Source organism: Monodelphis domestica, chromosome 2 (genome assembly GCF_027887165.1).
Source record: "Monodelphis domestica isolate mMonDom1 chromosome 2, mMonDom1.pri, whole genome shotgun sequence".
In the NCBI taxonomy this organism is placed as follows: domain Eukaryota; kingdom Metazoa; phylum Chordata; class Mammalia; order Didelphimorphia; family Didelphidae; genus Monodelphis; species Monodelphis domestica.
In genome coordinates, this window is record NC_077228.1 from 482,857,090 (window position 1) to 482,872,932 (window position 15,843).

Sequence of the window (15,843 nt, forward strand, 5' to 3'; positions counted from 1 at the left end):
TAATGGTTGATTCATGTAGAAATCAGTGATTATCAGACATGTTCTTTCTGACTTAAGACTTGTATAGCCAATTGGTGATTAGTTCCATTGAACAAGTACTAGTGAGCTAAGTGTCTTCTCTTTTTTTTTTAACCCTTACCTCCAATCTTAGAATTGATACTAATTATCAGTTCCAAGGTTATAATAGTTAGTGAAATAAGGCATATCCACATAAGCTAACATTAGACAACATATCTAACATTTTGGTGGGTCCAGGTCTACATTACTATTTTACTGTGTTTTCAATGTAGATTGTTTCCAGTTCTCTCCCTGTGTGGTTTTTAAAACCCAAAGATTTTTAGGGTCAAAGATCTCATCTCCCTCAGTCTTCTAATGCTTTCCTTAGGAGTCAGCATGATGCCCTATAAAGAGCTAGATGAACTGGACTCCCACCCTAGCTCTGATTCACACTAGCTGTGTAACTGCGGACTAGTCATTTGACCATCCATCTGAATCTCAGCATCATCATCTATTAAATTGAAATTATTTTTTAAACCCTTAGTTTATAGATGAGAAGCTCTGAGAGGCATCAATGACTTGTCCAATACCACATAGGTAATGACAGCAGAGAGCACTTGACTTAGACCTTTTGATTCCATTGCTCTCAACTTGGTGGAGTCTGCACCTGTGGTCAAACTTCTCATGATGAACTGCATCCTCTACTATAATCTTATAGCATATAATAAGTTTGGCATTTCTTACAAATTCTTTATAGAATTGATGCTCTATTCATTCATATTCTCATGGACCTAATGTCAAAAGTCATAGTAAGAAGTCATAATCTTTTATGAATCTTTTTTTTTTTATAACCCTTACCTTCCATCTTGGAGTCAATACTGTGTATTGGCTCTAAGGCAGAAGAGTGGTAAGGGCTAGGCAATGGGGGTCAAGTGACTTGCCCAGGGTCACACAGCTGGGAAGTATCTGAGGCCAGATTTGAACCTAGGACCTCCCATCTCTCAGCCTGGCTCTCAAGCCACTGAGCCACCCAGCTGCCCCCTGAATCTTTTAAAAGACATATCAAAATGCTGCTCTTTGTGTATTAGTTAAGAGTATGTGAAGAAATAAAGGTTGTATTGCAGTTTCAGAAAGATAATTAAGAACTGAAAAGGGGGAGGGGAGGAAAGAGAATTTACACTTCTGCATAAAGTATACTATCATGCCTAAAGAAGGCCCTTCAAAGTGCGTATAGGCATCTTTGTACAGCTTATGGGAAATTAATCCTGCAGAAAGTGTTGAACTTCTGCCATACAGATGCCATTCAGCACATTTCAAAAGGTAGCATGGGAATGTGAAACTGTTAAGTCAAATAAATGGTATTGGTCTTAGAAAGTCACTTGAAAGCATAAAGTTGTGTATTTATTTATGCCTATGATTAAGTCTGTTATTATATCAAATTTTACTATGTAATATGGCAGCCACCCCAAGTTCATAGGTAGACTGTTTGGGAGGGTGGATATAAAACCTTTTCCTTACCATGGCCAATCCTTCTTATTTTCTCCTCACTCTTTAATAACTAGTGTTTCCTCAACTGCTGAGTCTTTCCCTGCTGCCTACAAATATGCCCAGGCTTTCTCTCATTCTTTTAAAAAAAAAAATCCCTCACTTGAGCCTACCATCCCTCCTAGCAGTTGTCTTATATCTCTCCTTCACTTCTTGGCTAAACTCCTTGAAAACGCTTTCTAGACTTGGTGCCTTAATTTCTTCTCCTCTCACTCTATTCTAACCCTTTGTAATTTGGGTTCTGATAACCTCATTCAATTGAATCTGCTCTCTCCAAAGGATTGATCTCTTAATCAATAAATCTAAAGAACCTTTCACAATTCTTATCTTTCTTGACCTCTCTGAAGCCATTGACCCTTTTGATTACTTTCTCTGGAATACTCTTTTTCTTTAACACTGCTGTCTATTCATTTTCCTCCATGCTGTCTCATTCTTTCATAGTCCTCTTTGCTGGATATTCATCTGTATCATGCTCACTAACTTTGGGTGTCTGTAAGGCTCTGCCTTGGTTCCTCATCTCTTTCCTTTTTGTGATCTCTCACTTGGCAATCTCATCAGCTTCCATTGCGCACTGTTTCTATGCAGATGAATCGCAGATCTACATCTCCAGCCCTAGTCTCTCCCCTTAGCTCCAATATCATTTATCAAATGATGACTTAATAGTCATTTATTAAACATTTCAAAATGTGATGCCCATAGGCATCTCAAATGCAGCATGGACAAAACTGACTTCATTAACCTCCCAATTCCATCTCCTAGTTACCCAGACTCGCAACTTCAGTATTATCTCAACTCCTCATTCACCCCATATAGCCAATCATTTGCCAGATCTTGTCATTTCTTCTTGAACACCTTCATTCCCGTCTCTTCATTCACACAGATACCACTCTTATTCAGGTAGTCTTTAGTCTTATGCTATGGCAGTAGCATTCATCTTCTTGTCTAAGGCTCTCCCAGTTCCAAACAATAGTTCATAGCTACCACAATGATTTTCCCAAAGCATAGATCTTACCCTTCTCACTAAATTTCCATGGCTCCCTTTACTCCCAAAACCAAATGGAAAGCCAGTCTTCACAATCTGAACTTATCCTTCTTTTGCAGTCTTCTTACATTCTGCTGCCCTCGAGGCACTCTATGATCTAGCCTTACTGACTTACCTCCATTTTTCATTTCCATGTATTTGTACCTGTTTTGCCCCATGTTTTGGGATGCTTTACTTTCTCACCTCTATCTCTTAGAATCCTGGCTTCCTTCAAGATTTAGCTCCACCACCACCTTTTTAAAGGTTGCCTTTCATCTACCTTGTATGTATCTTTCATGTTCCCTTATATATATATTATCTTCATTATAATGTAAGTGTCTTAAGGAAGGGATTTTGTTTTATTTTTGCATTTTTTTGTTTGCCTACCACTTAATAGCACTAAGGCACATAATAAAGAGTTTTTAAATGCTTTCTGATTGATTGTTTGAAAAGAAATAATTATTTTTGTGTGGTTTTTGTTAGGGTATTTGGCTCCAATTAACATCACTCAAATTCGATCACTATAGTTTCATCATATCCAGACACTGCTTAAAATTAATAGACTATTACCTGGAGCTTAAAAATAATCTTTAGAAAGAGATTTTCTCCTCCCTTTTGTTTCCTCCAGCCCCTCCAACATGTATAACTGTATATCTCTTAGAGAGGGAAAAAAAAATTATTGTGATTTAAACAGTTTTAGAATCTGGAAGTACATTTCCTTCTCTATTACTATACAGTCTTTGATTAAAACCAGAAACTCTTCATTGCTATGTCCAAACTAAATGTACCATTTCCCCTCCTTAAAGCATTTTTATAGCATCACTGTTGTTCTTTTAGTTTTTTCAACTATGTGGTTGATTACCCTAATGGTTATTCTTATTTCAGGCATTCAGGATGAATCTGGAAAAACTCAGCAAGCCAGAGCTCTTGACCCTCTTCAGCATTCTGGAAGGAGAGCTAGAAGCAAGGGATCTTGTCATCGAAGCTTTAAAGGTATGATGTGAACATATCATGTTCACAGGGGAGGGCATAATTCTTCCCAGCGAGTTCAGCACTAGTGATCTGCTTAAGCATTTGTATTCTGTACAGCCCCCAGTGAAGCTGGTGGAATACATGGAAATCTCTCTGGATGTGATTGCAAAATCACAAGAGAGGCCCCATAACCCCACCCATTTCTTTTCCAACTTGATCCTAATTTCCGAAATTCTACCCTATAATTTCATTCCTTTACTTTGATTTGCTCCCTACTAAAAACATCTTTTTATCTAGAAGGGAACAATGCTTCAGTCTGTTACTAGTAATTTATACCTTGTTAGTGAATTTTAGATATTTTCTTAGCCCACATTTTAATAATGGTGAGTATTAATAATAATTGAGTGAATGGAATTACTTAAGGGTAAAGGGGGGAAGCAACAAATCAGGGAAAAAGGAATCTAGAAAGGGAAATAAGCTAGGGGTACTAAAGACAAAAACTTTCCACTCAAAGTTTTGCTTAGCCCTCCCTACCTTTACAGGGGGAGGGAAAGAAGAAATAAATATTAAATCCCTGCTATGTGCCAGGCAGTGTGCTAAGCACTTTATAAATATTGCCTCATTTGATCCTCACAACCCTGGTAGGTAAGTGTTCTTCTTATTCCCATTTTACAGTGCAGGAAATTGAGGCAAATAGAGGTTGAGTGACTTGTCTAAGAATACACAAAATCAGGCCGGGCCCAGCATTTAATCCATTGCTCCACCAGCTGCCTCGTTGATATTTTTGGTAAAAATATTTTATTTTACCAATTAAGTGTAATAACAATTTCCACACAAGTTTTCTGATGTTCTATGATCCAAATTGCCTCACTCTTCCCCCTTCCTGAATCTGGTAGCCAATTTGATCTGGGCTATGGATGTATTATCATATAAAACGTATTTCCATATTGTTCATTTTTTAAAGATATATAATATAAAACCCAAATCCTCAAGTTAAAACACAAATAAGCTAAAATAAAAAATCACATGCTTTGATCTGCATTCTGACTCCAACAATTCTTTCTCTGGAGGTGGAAAGCATTCTTTGTCATAAGTCCCTCAGAATTATTCTGGATCATTGTGTTGCTGAGTCAATCACAGTGGATTGCTTTCACTGTGTACAATGTTTTTCTGGTTCTGCTTATTTCACTTTGCATCAGTTCATTAAGGTGTTTCCAGCTCTTTCTGAAATCATCCTGCTTATCATTTCTTATAGCACAACAGTATTCCATCACCATCATATACTACAATTTGTTTAGCCATTCTCCAATTGATGGACATCCTCTTAATTTCCAATTCTTTGCCACCACAAAAAGAAAAACTATAAAATTTTTGTACAAGTAGGTTGTTCCCCTCCCCCCACTTTTAAAAATCTCTTTTGGATACAGACCTAGTAGTGGTCAAAGGGTATACATTGTTTTAAGCCCTTTGGGCATTGCCCCCTAGAATGGTTAGATCCATTCACAATTACACCAGCAATGCATTAGTGTCCCAATTTTGCCACATCCCTGCCAATATTTACTACTTTGTTGTCATTTCAGCCAGTTTTAGTCTTCTTAAGTAGCAGAAGCACTAGTTACAGAGTCTAAGAACCTGGGTCTGAAGCCCATATCTGCTATTTTGTAGCACTGTTTAGTAGAAATTTAATTCCATTCAACACTTATGAGAAAGAAATCTAAATTTATAGTATGAGCTACAGATTCCAAGGTTTAGATTCCAGATTTGCCCTTTCCTAACTATGACCTTGAGCAAGTCACTTCCTTCTCCTCTCTTGACTTTCATCTTGAGTACCTAATAATTATCACAGATTAAGATCTGGAAGGAACCATCTGGTCCAATGTCCTCATTTTAAAAGAGCAAAAAATTGGAGGCAAGGTCCCCTAGATATAAGTGACAGAGCTAGAATTTGAATTCAGGATCTCTAACTCAAAATCTATCATTCACTTCAAATTCTAAATTATGTGGAATTTGTATTGACTTAGGTCTTTACATCATTTAAAAAAAAACCATGAAAATCAGGTTACCAAAGTGTTCTAGTCGTTTTCAATATTGACAATTCTCTTCCATTTCTTATTAAGTGAAAGGTATATTTATGTCAGTTTTTCACATATATTCACATCTCACTATCCTTTTAAAAATTCTTTATGGCAACAAGGTTAGTGAATTAGTGGTTTCTTGTCTGAGTAAGAAACACTGGCCACTCAGTATGAGACCATTTCTTTTTCTTAACCTCTTCCCCTTCAGTCCCCTCCTGCACTGGGTACTTTTTAGGATTAAGTGGGATAGTTTAGCTGTGGTTGTATAAACCTTTCTTGGGTTACACGAAAATTGTGAACCTGATAAAAATAAAATCCTGTTCTGTATTTCTTCTTCTGACATATTTGAAGTGAGTTGGTAATTTATGACTTTTGAAGCTGGATGGAAATGCCTATAGGCAGTTATTATTGCAAGTCTAAAAGCTTAATAGTGGTCCTGTGAGTAATTTCAATGCAATTAAATGTCTTTCAGTGTTGTTAATTATTGCAAAATATTGCTTCCTCTTTATTTTTACATTTATTTGTATAATTGTGTTTTATAGTGATTCATCTTAGTTTCATTTCTGTACAAATTCAATAATGTCTTAATTGATGACACTTTTGTAGAGTAGTTCTTCCGTTTTAGAAAACTGTCCTGTTTCTTTTCCTTCTTCTCTTCCTCCATATACTTTGTCATGTTTCCCATGACTCCACTTTGGATTATGTTGATAACTTTCTTCATTTGTAAAGTGAACTCGATTAGAGGAAGCTCCCAGCCTGATCTTGTCTCGTCTCTTTCCTCCCCTTCTCTCCCTCCCTCCTCACATGCTGCCTGGCAAAGAGGCTGTACCAGAGGGCCCTTAATGTCCATCTCTGATTTACTGATACCTGGCCGCAGCTGTATTTAGAAAGACGGCTCCAGATTCGCCTGCCCTGCCCCGCTTCCCTGGGCCAGCTTCCCTTCCACAGTCACTAGGCGCTGTCCCATTCCTTTCTGGCCCCACTCTCCGGCTCCCCCCACCTCCATGGGAACAAGGGAGATCGTGAGAGTGGCAGTGACCGAGAGGGCTAAGGTTTTATCTCATGAGCCCGTCTCTACGGGAGCCACCGCTAGGAGCCCTCCAGCAGAGGTTCTGCTCCATCTGTGATCTGCGCGCGTGCCCACACACACACACACAGGCTAAACTGGGGCTTATTGCTGTATTTTCCCTTAAAATACACTGTTATAGAAGTGGGTGGCTTCAGGTCCATGTTAAGTAGGTTTTTTGTAGCCTGGCCTGGCACCCTAACCACCATTTATACCAGTCTTTCTGTTGCAACACCCAAATCTTACTTCCAACAACTAAATGGGAAGGGAATTTTTCCAGGGCAGCCTCCTTAAGTTGTGACCTGCCTTCCCTTGGGAAGTAGAAAGGATGTGTTTGCTTCTGTTAAAGCTGCCCCTGTGGACTCTCCCGTTTTACATCACCAAGTATGTTTGTCTGCATTCAGTGGCTGCCAGAGTACTTTGAAGCTTATGGAGTATTAAGTTTTACAGCCTCTTCTATGTTGTGCTCTTCCCTGTCTTCTGGTTCTGATGTGAACAGATGCTCAATTGCTTATTGCAAATATTTTTCCAAAAGATTTTGGGATGGAGGTTGGGGGGGGGATGCAATACATGAATCCAGTTTTATTTACCATAACCAACTTCTGACACGTAGAAAGAACTACTAGAGAAGCCACAGCTATAATTAAGGGAGCATTTCGCTCCAAGATCCCATTCAATAGCATACACAAATGGTGTACTCTGTGCGTGCCCCCTGGAGGTGATAACTTTATCTTCCCAGGCTTAAATTGTATTCACTATAGGGAGAATGAATAGCTTTACCAGAAGGGGCCCATCTTGAAACACTATTATTAGATAAAACAAGGAACAACTGGATTCAAAGTTCCAATCCCAGCAGAAAGACAACTGCCATGCCAGATTCTTTGAGTTGAAATGAGATCTGACTTCATTTTTTGCCACATTTATTCTCCAGTCCATTTATACTGTTTATGTAGACATTCTCAGAATCTTGGTAGTTCTTTACTGTTTTCTTTCTTTCTTGGCATTCTTTTTAATTCTAGCTAATACAATGATCCAGGACAATTCTGAGAGACTTCTATCAAACAATGCTATCCACCTGCAGGGAAAGAGTCTTTTTTGGAGTCATAATGCAGATGAAAGCAGACAACTTTTCAATTGTTTATTTGGGTCTGTGTTTGGGGGTTTGGGTTTTTTAAGACTACTCACAAAAACAAACAATATAGAAATATGTTTTGCATGATAATACATGTGTAACCCGGATCGAATCACCTTCCAGTACCAGGAAGGGGAAGAGGAGGGAAGGAGGGTGGAAATTGGTTATTACATGCAATTTGTTATATTGCTTGCCTAAAACTTTTCTTTATCCTGCATATGTACTACTTCTTTTTCTTTAAGGAAACCTTGAAATTTATTTTTTCCTCCTCACCTTCTACCTGATTTTTTCCAAGTGTGGAATCTATTCCCCAGTTGTCTTCCAACTCTGAACAAAACTACTGTTAGAGACTAGACTCTTCTGTTGATTCTAGATGAATAATGGGCCACATTGGGAAGGCTTGAACTTAACCAGAGGCAGTCTGCAAAGTTACCACAGTGTGCAAGTAGAGACCTGGCTACAAAGTTCCATTTGTAAAATGGCTTCATTCATTTCCCCAGATTCCTGGGCACTGCCAGATCTCATCCACCCTCCTCTAACCCCTACAACTGTGTTCTTTTTCTCCTCAACATATAACAGAAATGTCCTTACTCTTCTTTTGCAATCTACTGCTTTGGCAGCTTTCTTTTCATGAAACTTAGGGAGGAGAGAGAAAATCCCATAGCATTCAGGCTTTCTCAGCATTCAAGTCTTAATTGATCCATTGGCCATGGATTTTCTATCCATAATTGAACTGTTTGGGATTTTTCTTGAAAAGAAGTGTTATTCCATTTTGCAAAAGTTCATATTTTTCTTTTAGTTTAGGTCTCCCACTGTAGAATTTCCCACCATAAGAAATTATACTGGAGCAGAAATTGGGGGGGGGGGGAGATGCACTTAACTTGCTGTGTTAAAACTTGCTACATCCAATAAATTATTTTCCACCATAGTCTATGACACATGCTTCACAGAGAGGTGAAAATTTTTTCAGAGAAATCTTCAGTTATTTTAAAATAAGGAGAAGTAAATGAATTTGACAAGTTTATAAAAATCACATCATAGGATAGCTTAGTGGCTCAGTGGATTGAGAGATAGGAAGTCCCAGGTTCAAATCTGGCCTCATACACTTCCCAGCTGTGTGACCCAGGGGAAGTCACTTAACCCCCATTGCCTAGCCCTTACCACTCTTTTGCCTTGGAACCAATACACAGTATTGATTCTTAGATGGAAGGTAAAGTTTTTTAAGAATGATATCTGAATATGAATATGTTTTAACAGTTCAGAATTAAATTCTAAAAATCAGTCATTAAAATAATATCCCCATTCTGTGTGTTTCATTGTAGAGTCTAAAATAACTTTAATTCAGATTTTTGAAAGTGAGAAAAGTAAAAACTAAAAATGTCATGCTCTTCTGTGTCTGGCAGTCAGAAACTTCTCTTTGGGGCAGTTCTCAATTGAGCACTAGTGACAATTCACTCTTCTGTACCTTTCCTAATAATGGTGTTGGCTGATCTTTTATGGTTTGAGATGTACATTACAGGCAGTACAAGTAATATCACCTACATTTTACAAATGAGGGAACTAAGACGCAAAGAAAGTAAATGCCTTGCCTAATGTCACATGTGTAGTAAATGTCTAAGATGTGAACCCAGGATTTCTGCCCCAAACTTCGTGTTCTCTGCATGATAAGCACATCAGAAATTCCAGGAATGGTTCCAGAAACATTCATTCAGGAACTCTACAAGTCTAGCCATTGGAATAGAAGAATCAGAGATAGGTTCTTTTATATTCATTAGCAGAGTCCTCAGTCAGAGATCTGGTGATGTCATTCTTCTACCCAAATTGTCTACTCTGTGAAGCAATGCAAGACCCTGCTTCATTATTAAAGAATTTTTGAACAGTTAGGTAATTGCTGGTGGTGTCAGAAAGCTTTCACAGTGGCTCCGAGGGATTTACTGAATGTGGCATTTATCACTCTGCCTTCTCTAAGTAAAGCTGATATATTCCAATTTGTATTTATTTTTTAAATTTGAATTTTATGGGGAGAGTTTTCTTTTGAGAATCTCTGGTGTGATGGCTAAAGGACCAGCTTTGGAATCAAGAAATCTGAGTTCAGGTCCTGTCTCTGACACACATACTTGGTGAAGGTACAAATGAGTTGTTGATCTGCAGTGGTGGTAGGAGTTTGCATGCCTGGGAGTTCTCATCATAGATGAAATCACAGGACTAGACCAAAAAAATTTTTTTAAATTATGTACACACACACACATACACACACACACACACACACACACACACACACACACACACACACACACACACACACACACTGAAGGATTTGCTCTAGATCAAATTCCCAAGTGGACTTAAAATGATAGTAATAGACAATTTTAAACTTGAAAAGGGATTTAGAGATCATCTGTCACAAAATTTTTTGATCTATGAAACTTTGATTACAAGTAACTTTTTTTAAAAACTAGCAATTGCATAAAGCAACATAATACACTATTGTTCATTAGGAAAACTTATCGTTTGAGTTATCTTAGTTAAAATCAATTCAAGTCCATCCACCTATACTCCTTCTCCAGTCTTTGTGACTAAAAGCATAGAAACATGTATACATATGCATATATAGTGTGTAAGTTTGTGTGCACACGAGTGTATGTCTGATGTGACAGCTGGATTAGGGTTAAGGGTACAGTCTGCAACCATGGAACAGATGTTACAATAGATTTCTTAAAAAACAGGAAATTCTGAGGACAGTGGAAAAGCTTTTTCAGTAGAATTTTGTTTCCTGACCTTGTATTGCCTAGAAAAGAACTTGAACCCCTTTCCTCTCCCAAATGACTCTTCCAAGAGCAGGTGACAAAATATAGTAGGTCTTCCAGCTGCATTTTGCTGCTTGTTCCTAGAAGAGTGACTACATTACATGGTACATTTGGCCTTCATGTTGGCAGACAAGCAAACCTCTTATGAATGCTGTTATCCTTGCTAGAAGAAAAAATGTACAAAGTAGCTTAGTTTAAGAGTTGGAAAGTATTTGAGAAGCAAAAAAATTCTCACTGAAAGTGAAGCAGCCATTTGGATATTAAGCAGAAAAGCTTTCAAGTAATACTTTTTGATTTTCTTCTTATTCTTTATTTTGGATATTCCTTAATTCCAGTTATTTGAGTTGGTCTTACTGAACAAGTAGATATTTAATTTTAATAATTTTAAAATATTTTTCCACTGTTAAATTTGCTAAAATATCTTGTTACAAACATGAAAATGTGAAAAAAAAAATTACAAGTCCTGGTTTGCTTTCAAGAAGTTTTCAGCACTTTTAGTATCCCTATTCCATTCTTTTATGATGTATAGTTTCCATCAGAAAAAAAAACAGGCATTATATCTTTGTCTTTTTTGTTAAAATACTATTATATCTCTAAAAAGTGATCTATCCATGAAGAATAATACAAAGAATTGGTTTTTATATTGAAAGAATAAAATCATTTAAAAATTTTTTAATAAATATATGTGGAATCACAGAACATTAGCATCAGAAGAGAGGACTTTAGTGATCATTAGTCCACTCCTCCAATTTTCAGATAAGAAACCTTAGTTTTAGGGATAATAATAGGAATTGAATATAATAAAAAAGAATCTAGGGCTTGAGTCAAAGATATGAGTTCAAGGCCCAGTTTATTTAATTTTATTAATTACTTGTTAGTCAATTTAGTAATTATTACTTATTTAATCATTAACTTAATCAACAAGCATTTACTAAGTGCCTACTAAGTGCCAGGTATTCTGCTGAGGAGACAAAAGACAAAAACTAAGTGTCCTTCCTCTGAGGTGCTGACATTTTATTGGAGACTAAATGGTTTCATACTTAAAAACGGAACATTGTATGTCTATAGAATAAGACCATTGTGAAATAGTGTGACTATAAGCAAATCAACTTTCTAAATTAGTTTCATCATCTGATAAATGGAGATGACATTACTATCTTGTATCTCCGAGATATGCTGTGGTGAAAATACTTGGTAAAACTTAAAGTAGTAGTTTAATAAATTATTGTCTTTGTTGCCTAAAGTCCCACAGTGGGCTTGTGTCAGAATCCTCTCTTTAGAGAGACTGTAAAAAGAATTTTTACATTGAGTAGTAAATTAGCTAAAATGACCTCTAAGATTCTATCCAACCCAGAACTCTTAATAATGATTATCTTATAACCTTTTGATAATCAAACATTATTAGTCAAAATATACTGACTTCTTGCTTGGAAAATATTTTTCGGTTTCTTAATCTGAGCTTCCTAAATACAAGGAAGGCATGGAAAAGTGGTATGGTCAAAAGAATGTTGAATCCTTAGAATTCAAGAGAACCTACTGACATTTTAATAGTTATATAAATCTCCACTTTGAATCTTGCTTTCCCGTGTTGAAAATATAAAGATCTGTAATTTTTTTACACTTTTGTATTTATTACTGTAAACCGTGTTCCTCACAGAGTTGCAGGGAAAATACTTTCTAAATCATAAAACATTATTTAAGCAAGTTGTTATATGTTTGTGGAAGACATTTGTCTTGTTTCTAACTTTACATAAAAAATTCTATTCAGAGCCCTTCTAGAAGTAAAATTGTTGTATTAAAAAAAAATGAGAGGCAGAACACCTTTTAACAGTGGGTTTCTAAAGCATTTTGGTGCTCTTTTTTCCTGTCAAGCACAAGCGATGTTTAGTATTGTTTATACAATTTAACTAAATTGGATGTTTGGTCTTCATGTGATGCTTTGAAAGACGATTTGACTAAAAGTCTTCAAAATAAACTAAAACTATTTTTACCCTATAGAGGCTGAAACATCAGTGTTCTTCAACTATTCACCATTCCCATTCTAAAAACAAGACCCTGGAATCCAAAATGTTAAAATAATATTTTCTTTAAAAATTTAAAACTGAATTTATTTGCCTCTAAAAACAACAAACAGGAAACCTAAATTTTAGAAACAGCCTGTACCTAGTATGTGGTGATGATGGTAGTGTTGTGTGTGCACAGGAAGACTGGAAAGGGTTGGAGTTTAGTACAATGAAGAAAATGCTTTATGGTATATATTTTTTTACTGAACTTGTTCTTCCCTTAGAAATCTTTTATTGAAGAAAGAGTGAGTGACTGGAGCTTGTCATTGCTTATATAAGATACAGACAAAATCCCATTACAATGAAGGTTTTCTGTATAACAGACCTATTTCCATTTTCCAGGGTATGGTCTTTAGTTACACAGTTATTCATCTGATTATAGCAAATCCTGTCAGAGAAATAACATTGTACAGCAATGGTTTTTCAGGTCCAATTATGTGATATTTCTATCATGGGAGGGAAAGTAAAGCTAAGCTGAGCTACAGCTGAGCGCTTCATGGTGTGGTTTTTTTCTGCTACCAAGTTGAAAGTATCATTTCCTTCTCAGACAACTAAACTCCATCCTGAAAATTTCACCCAAATTTACCTGAACTAGCAAGCGGAATAACACATCAGGAGATCAGGGGGTTTGGATGAAAGGAGAGAAGTCATGAGATCATAAAATTAGTGCCCAAAGGAACCTGAGAGGTCCTCTGGTCCAAGCCCATCGTTTGCAACTGAAAAGCTGAGGCCCTGTGGAACTTGCCCAAGGTCACCCAGGTAGAGAGGAGTAGCATTAAGATTTGAACCAGGGCAGCCAAGTGGCTCAGTGGATGAGAACCAGGTCTGGGTGCAAATCTGATCTCAGATACTTCCTAGCCGGATGACCTGAGCAAGTCACTTAACCCCAAAACTTAGCCCATACCACTTTCTGCCTTGGAAACCAACCCTTGGTATTAATTCTAAGACTAAAGATAAGGGTTTAAAAAAGAAAGATTTGAACCAGCATCCTCTAACTCCCATCCAACTCTTTGTTTTTCCAGATGTTAATATTACTGTAGACACAGGATCTAAGCTTGATTTCTCCAGATCCTACAGTCTGGAAATATGATTTCCATTAGGGTAATTAATCAATGTAACCAAATCACCTTACAACAAAGCAGTTTTAATGCTGGGTCGAGTTGCAGGGAATCCTTAGAAGTTCCTTTGAAAGTTGGTTGTTGGGAACTTATTTTTTCCTATACAAACAGTTGTATAAAGGTTAAGTTTTCAGAGCAGACCAAACCAAATGAATCTGTTTAACCAACAGCATAGCACAACTGTAGAACCTATAGGGAAATGCATTCTGGGTTCCAATGGACATGGCTACCATTTTCTTCCATCTTTCTCAGACTGGTCTGGTTTCCTTCGGGTGAGGGGACTTTGGTTAAGAGAACTCTCACTGTGAGAATTGAGAACGGCAGCAGGCAGCTTCCCAGAGATTAAAGGAGGTTGTAGGAAGAGATGGGAGGCCCAAAAAGTCAAGTTTGGAGTATGGTCTGGCCTCTTTGAAGGCACCAGCACCCATGGAAAATGGAAAGACTTTGGGGCAAAAGAGACCAGGGACATCAAAGAAGTAAACAACAACTCTGAAATGTACAAGTTACTTGTCAATCAGGTGCTTAAATAAGGGGCTGCTTAATGTAATTTTCCTTGTGTTTAAGTAATTTACTTGTGCCTGGATACAAGAAGGCTGCTAACAGGCCAGGTTTTTAACATCCATACTTTATAGCATAAGAATTTTGTGTCTATACCGTATGTGCCCTGCGAACAGAGCATGGTTTTTACTTTTCCTTGTAGCCCCAGAGCTTAATTCAGTGTCTGGGACATAAGAAGTGCTGTTTGTTGATTTGACTTATTCAAGGATTAAACAAACCTCTTTTGAATACAGAAAAGCAATGGACCCCACATATGACAGCTATTTCCTAAAAATAATCAGTTAGATGATATATCTGTCAGCTGACTTCCTTCCAACTATTTCTTTATTCATATCACAAATTGCTATAGTCAGGGTGGTAAAGAATGAAGCTGCCAAGAGGGTAAGTAAATCCTTCATTGAACTGATATCTGCCTGTCAGTTCTGTTTTTCTAATGTCTGTTGGGAAAGAAAAGAGAAGCTTAATTCGCAGAATGATAACTATTTAAAGAACATATAGTTCTCCAAAAACTGAAGAGAAGCTGGTGGGGAATTTTGTTTCATTTATTCAGTTGGAAACTAAAACAGTTTAAAAAGGGAAATGGCTTATTCCTCTTCTTTTCATTTCCTCTTGTGACTTGTATCTTCCTGACATGTTTCCATCTTGTGATTTGGGCTTAATCAGAGCTTTCTTCCAAATCTCTGTCTCCCCCAGCCCATACAGGAAGTAAGGCTAGGGTTGCTCCTAACTTTTCAGAGTATTTCAGGAAAGCCAGTTGTTGGGGATGATTCGGAGGACAGGAGGAAATGCCTTATGTTATTGCCTAAACCCTTCAGTGAAAGAGGGCATTTAGAAAAGTAAGCCGGAGAGTTCATGTGTGGGAAATCTTCAGCATAGAAAAGGCCTTGCTTAGCAATCCCAAGGGAAAACACGAGCTTTTCCCTAGCAGAGAGGCACTTTGTCTGCTTATCTTTATTCTTCCCTACCCCAATAGCTAAATGTCTCACAACTTCCCCAGTAGAAACTTCCATACAGAAAACCTAAATTATTCTCTTTCAAAACAGACTTTCAGTCATCACTGATACAGATTGAACAAAGCAAGCCAGTTAGACTATATGCTTGAACAACTGTTAAATAGAAAATAAAGAGGTTTTTATTACCACGCAGGCTGACAACCCTTCTCCATATTTCTCCTATTGTCCATTTGGCTTCCCTTTCCAGAATTTCCTTCATCTTGAATGTACTTTTCTGCCTCATAAAATCATCTCCTTCTAATGAACATTAAAAGGTAAAAATCTTAAGGAAGGCCTGTCTTTTAAGTTTTTAAAACTTAATTGAGTATAGAATGGGGAAGATGTGGTTAGACAGTGTTTCATGTGAATCATCCTGGGGTGGAGTGAGGGGAGAATATATCTGGAGCTGACTGAAACTCAGTATGAGTCAAGAGTATGCTGTGACTGCCAAAAAGGTTATTGTGATATTAAACCACAATTACTAGAAGTGTAATGTT

The 15,843-nt window shown here is 37.2% G+C and overlaps 1 protein-coding gene across 3 annotated transcripts in view; it reads left to right on the forward strand.

Moving 5' to 3' along the window:
* The window catches only part of CTTNBP2NL (CTTNBP2 N-terminal like), a 74,284-nt gene that overhangs the window by 26,179 nt on the left and 32,262 nt on the right, over positions 1–15,843 (forward strand). For all 3 annotated transcript variants that reach the window (XM_056819210.1, XM_007485146.2, XM_001372916.3), the window contains exon 2: positions 3,449–3,556. In XM_056819210.1, coding sequence (XP_056675188.1) covers positions 3,458–3,556 — 99 coding nt within the window. In that variant the 5' untranslated portion in view covers positions 3,449–3,457. The remainder of the gene's footprint in view (positions 1–3,448; positions 3,557–15,843) is intronic.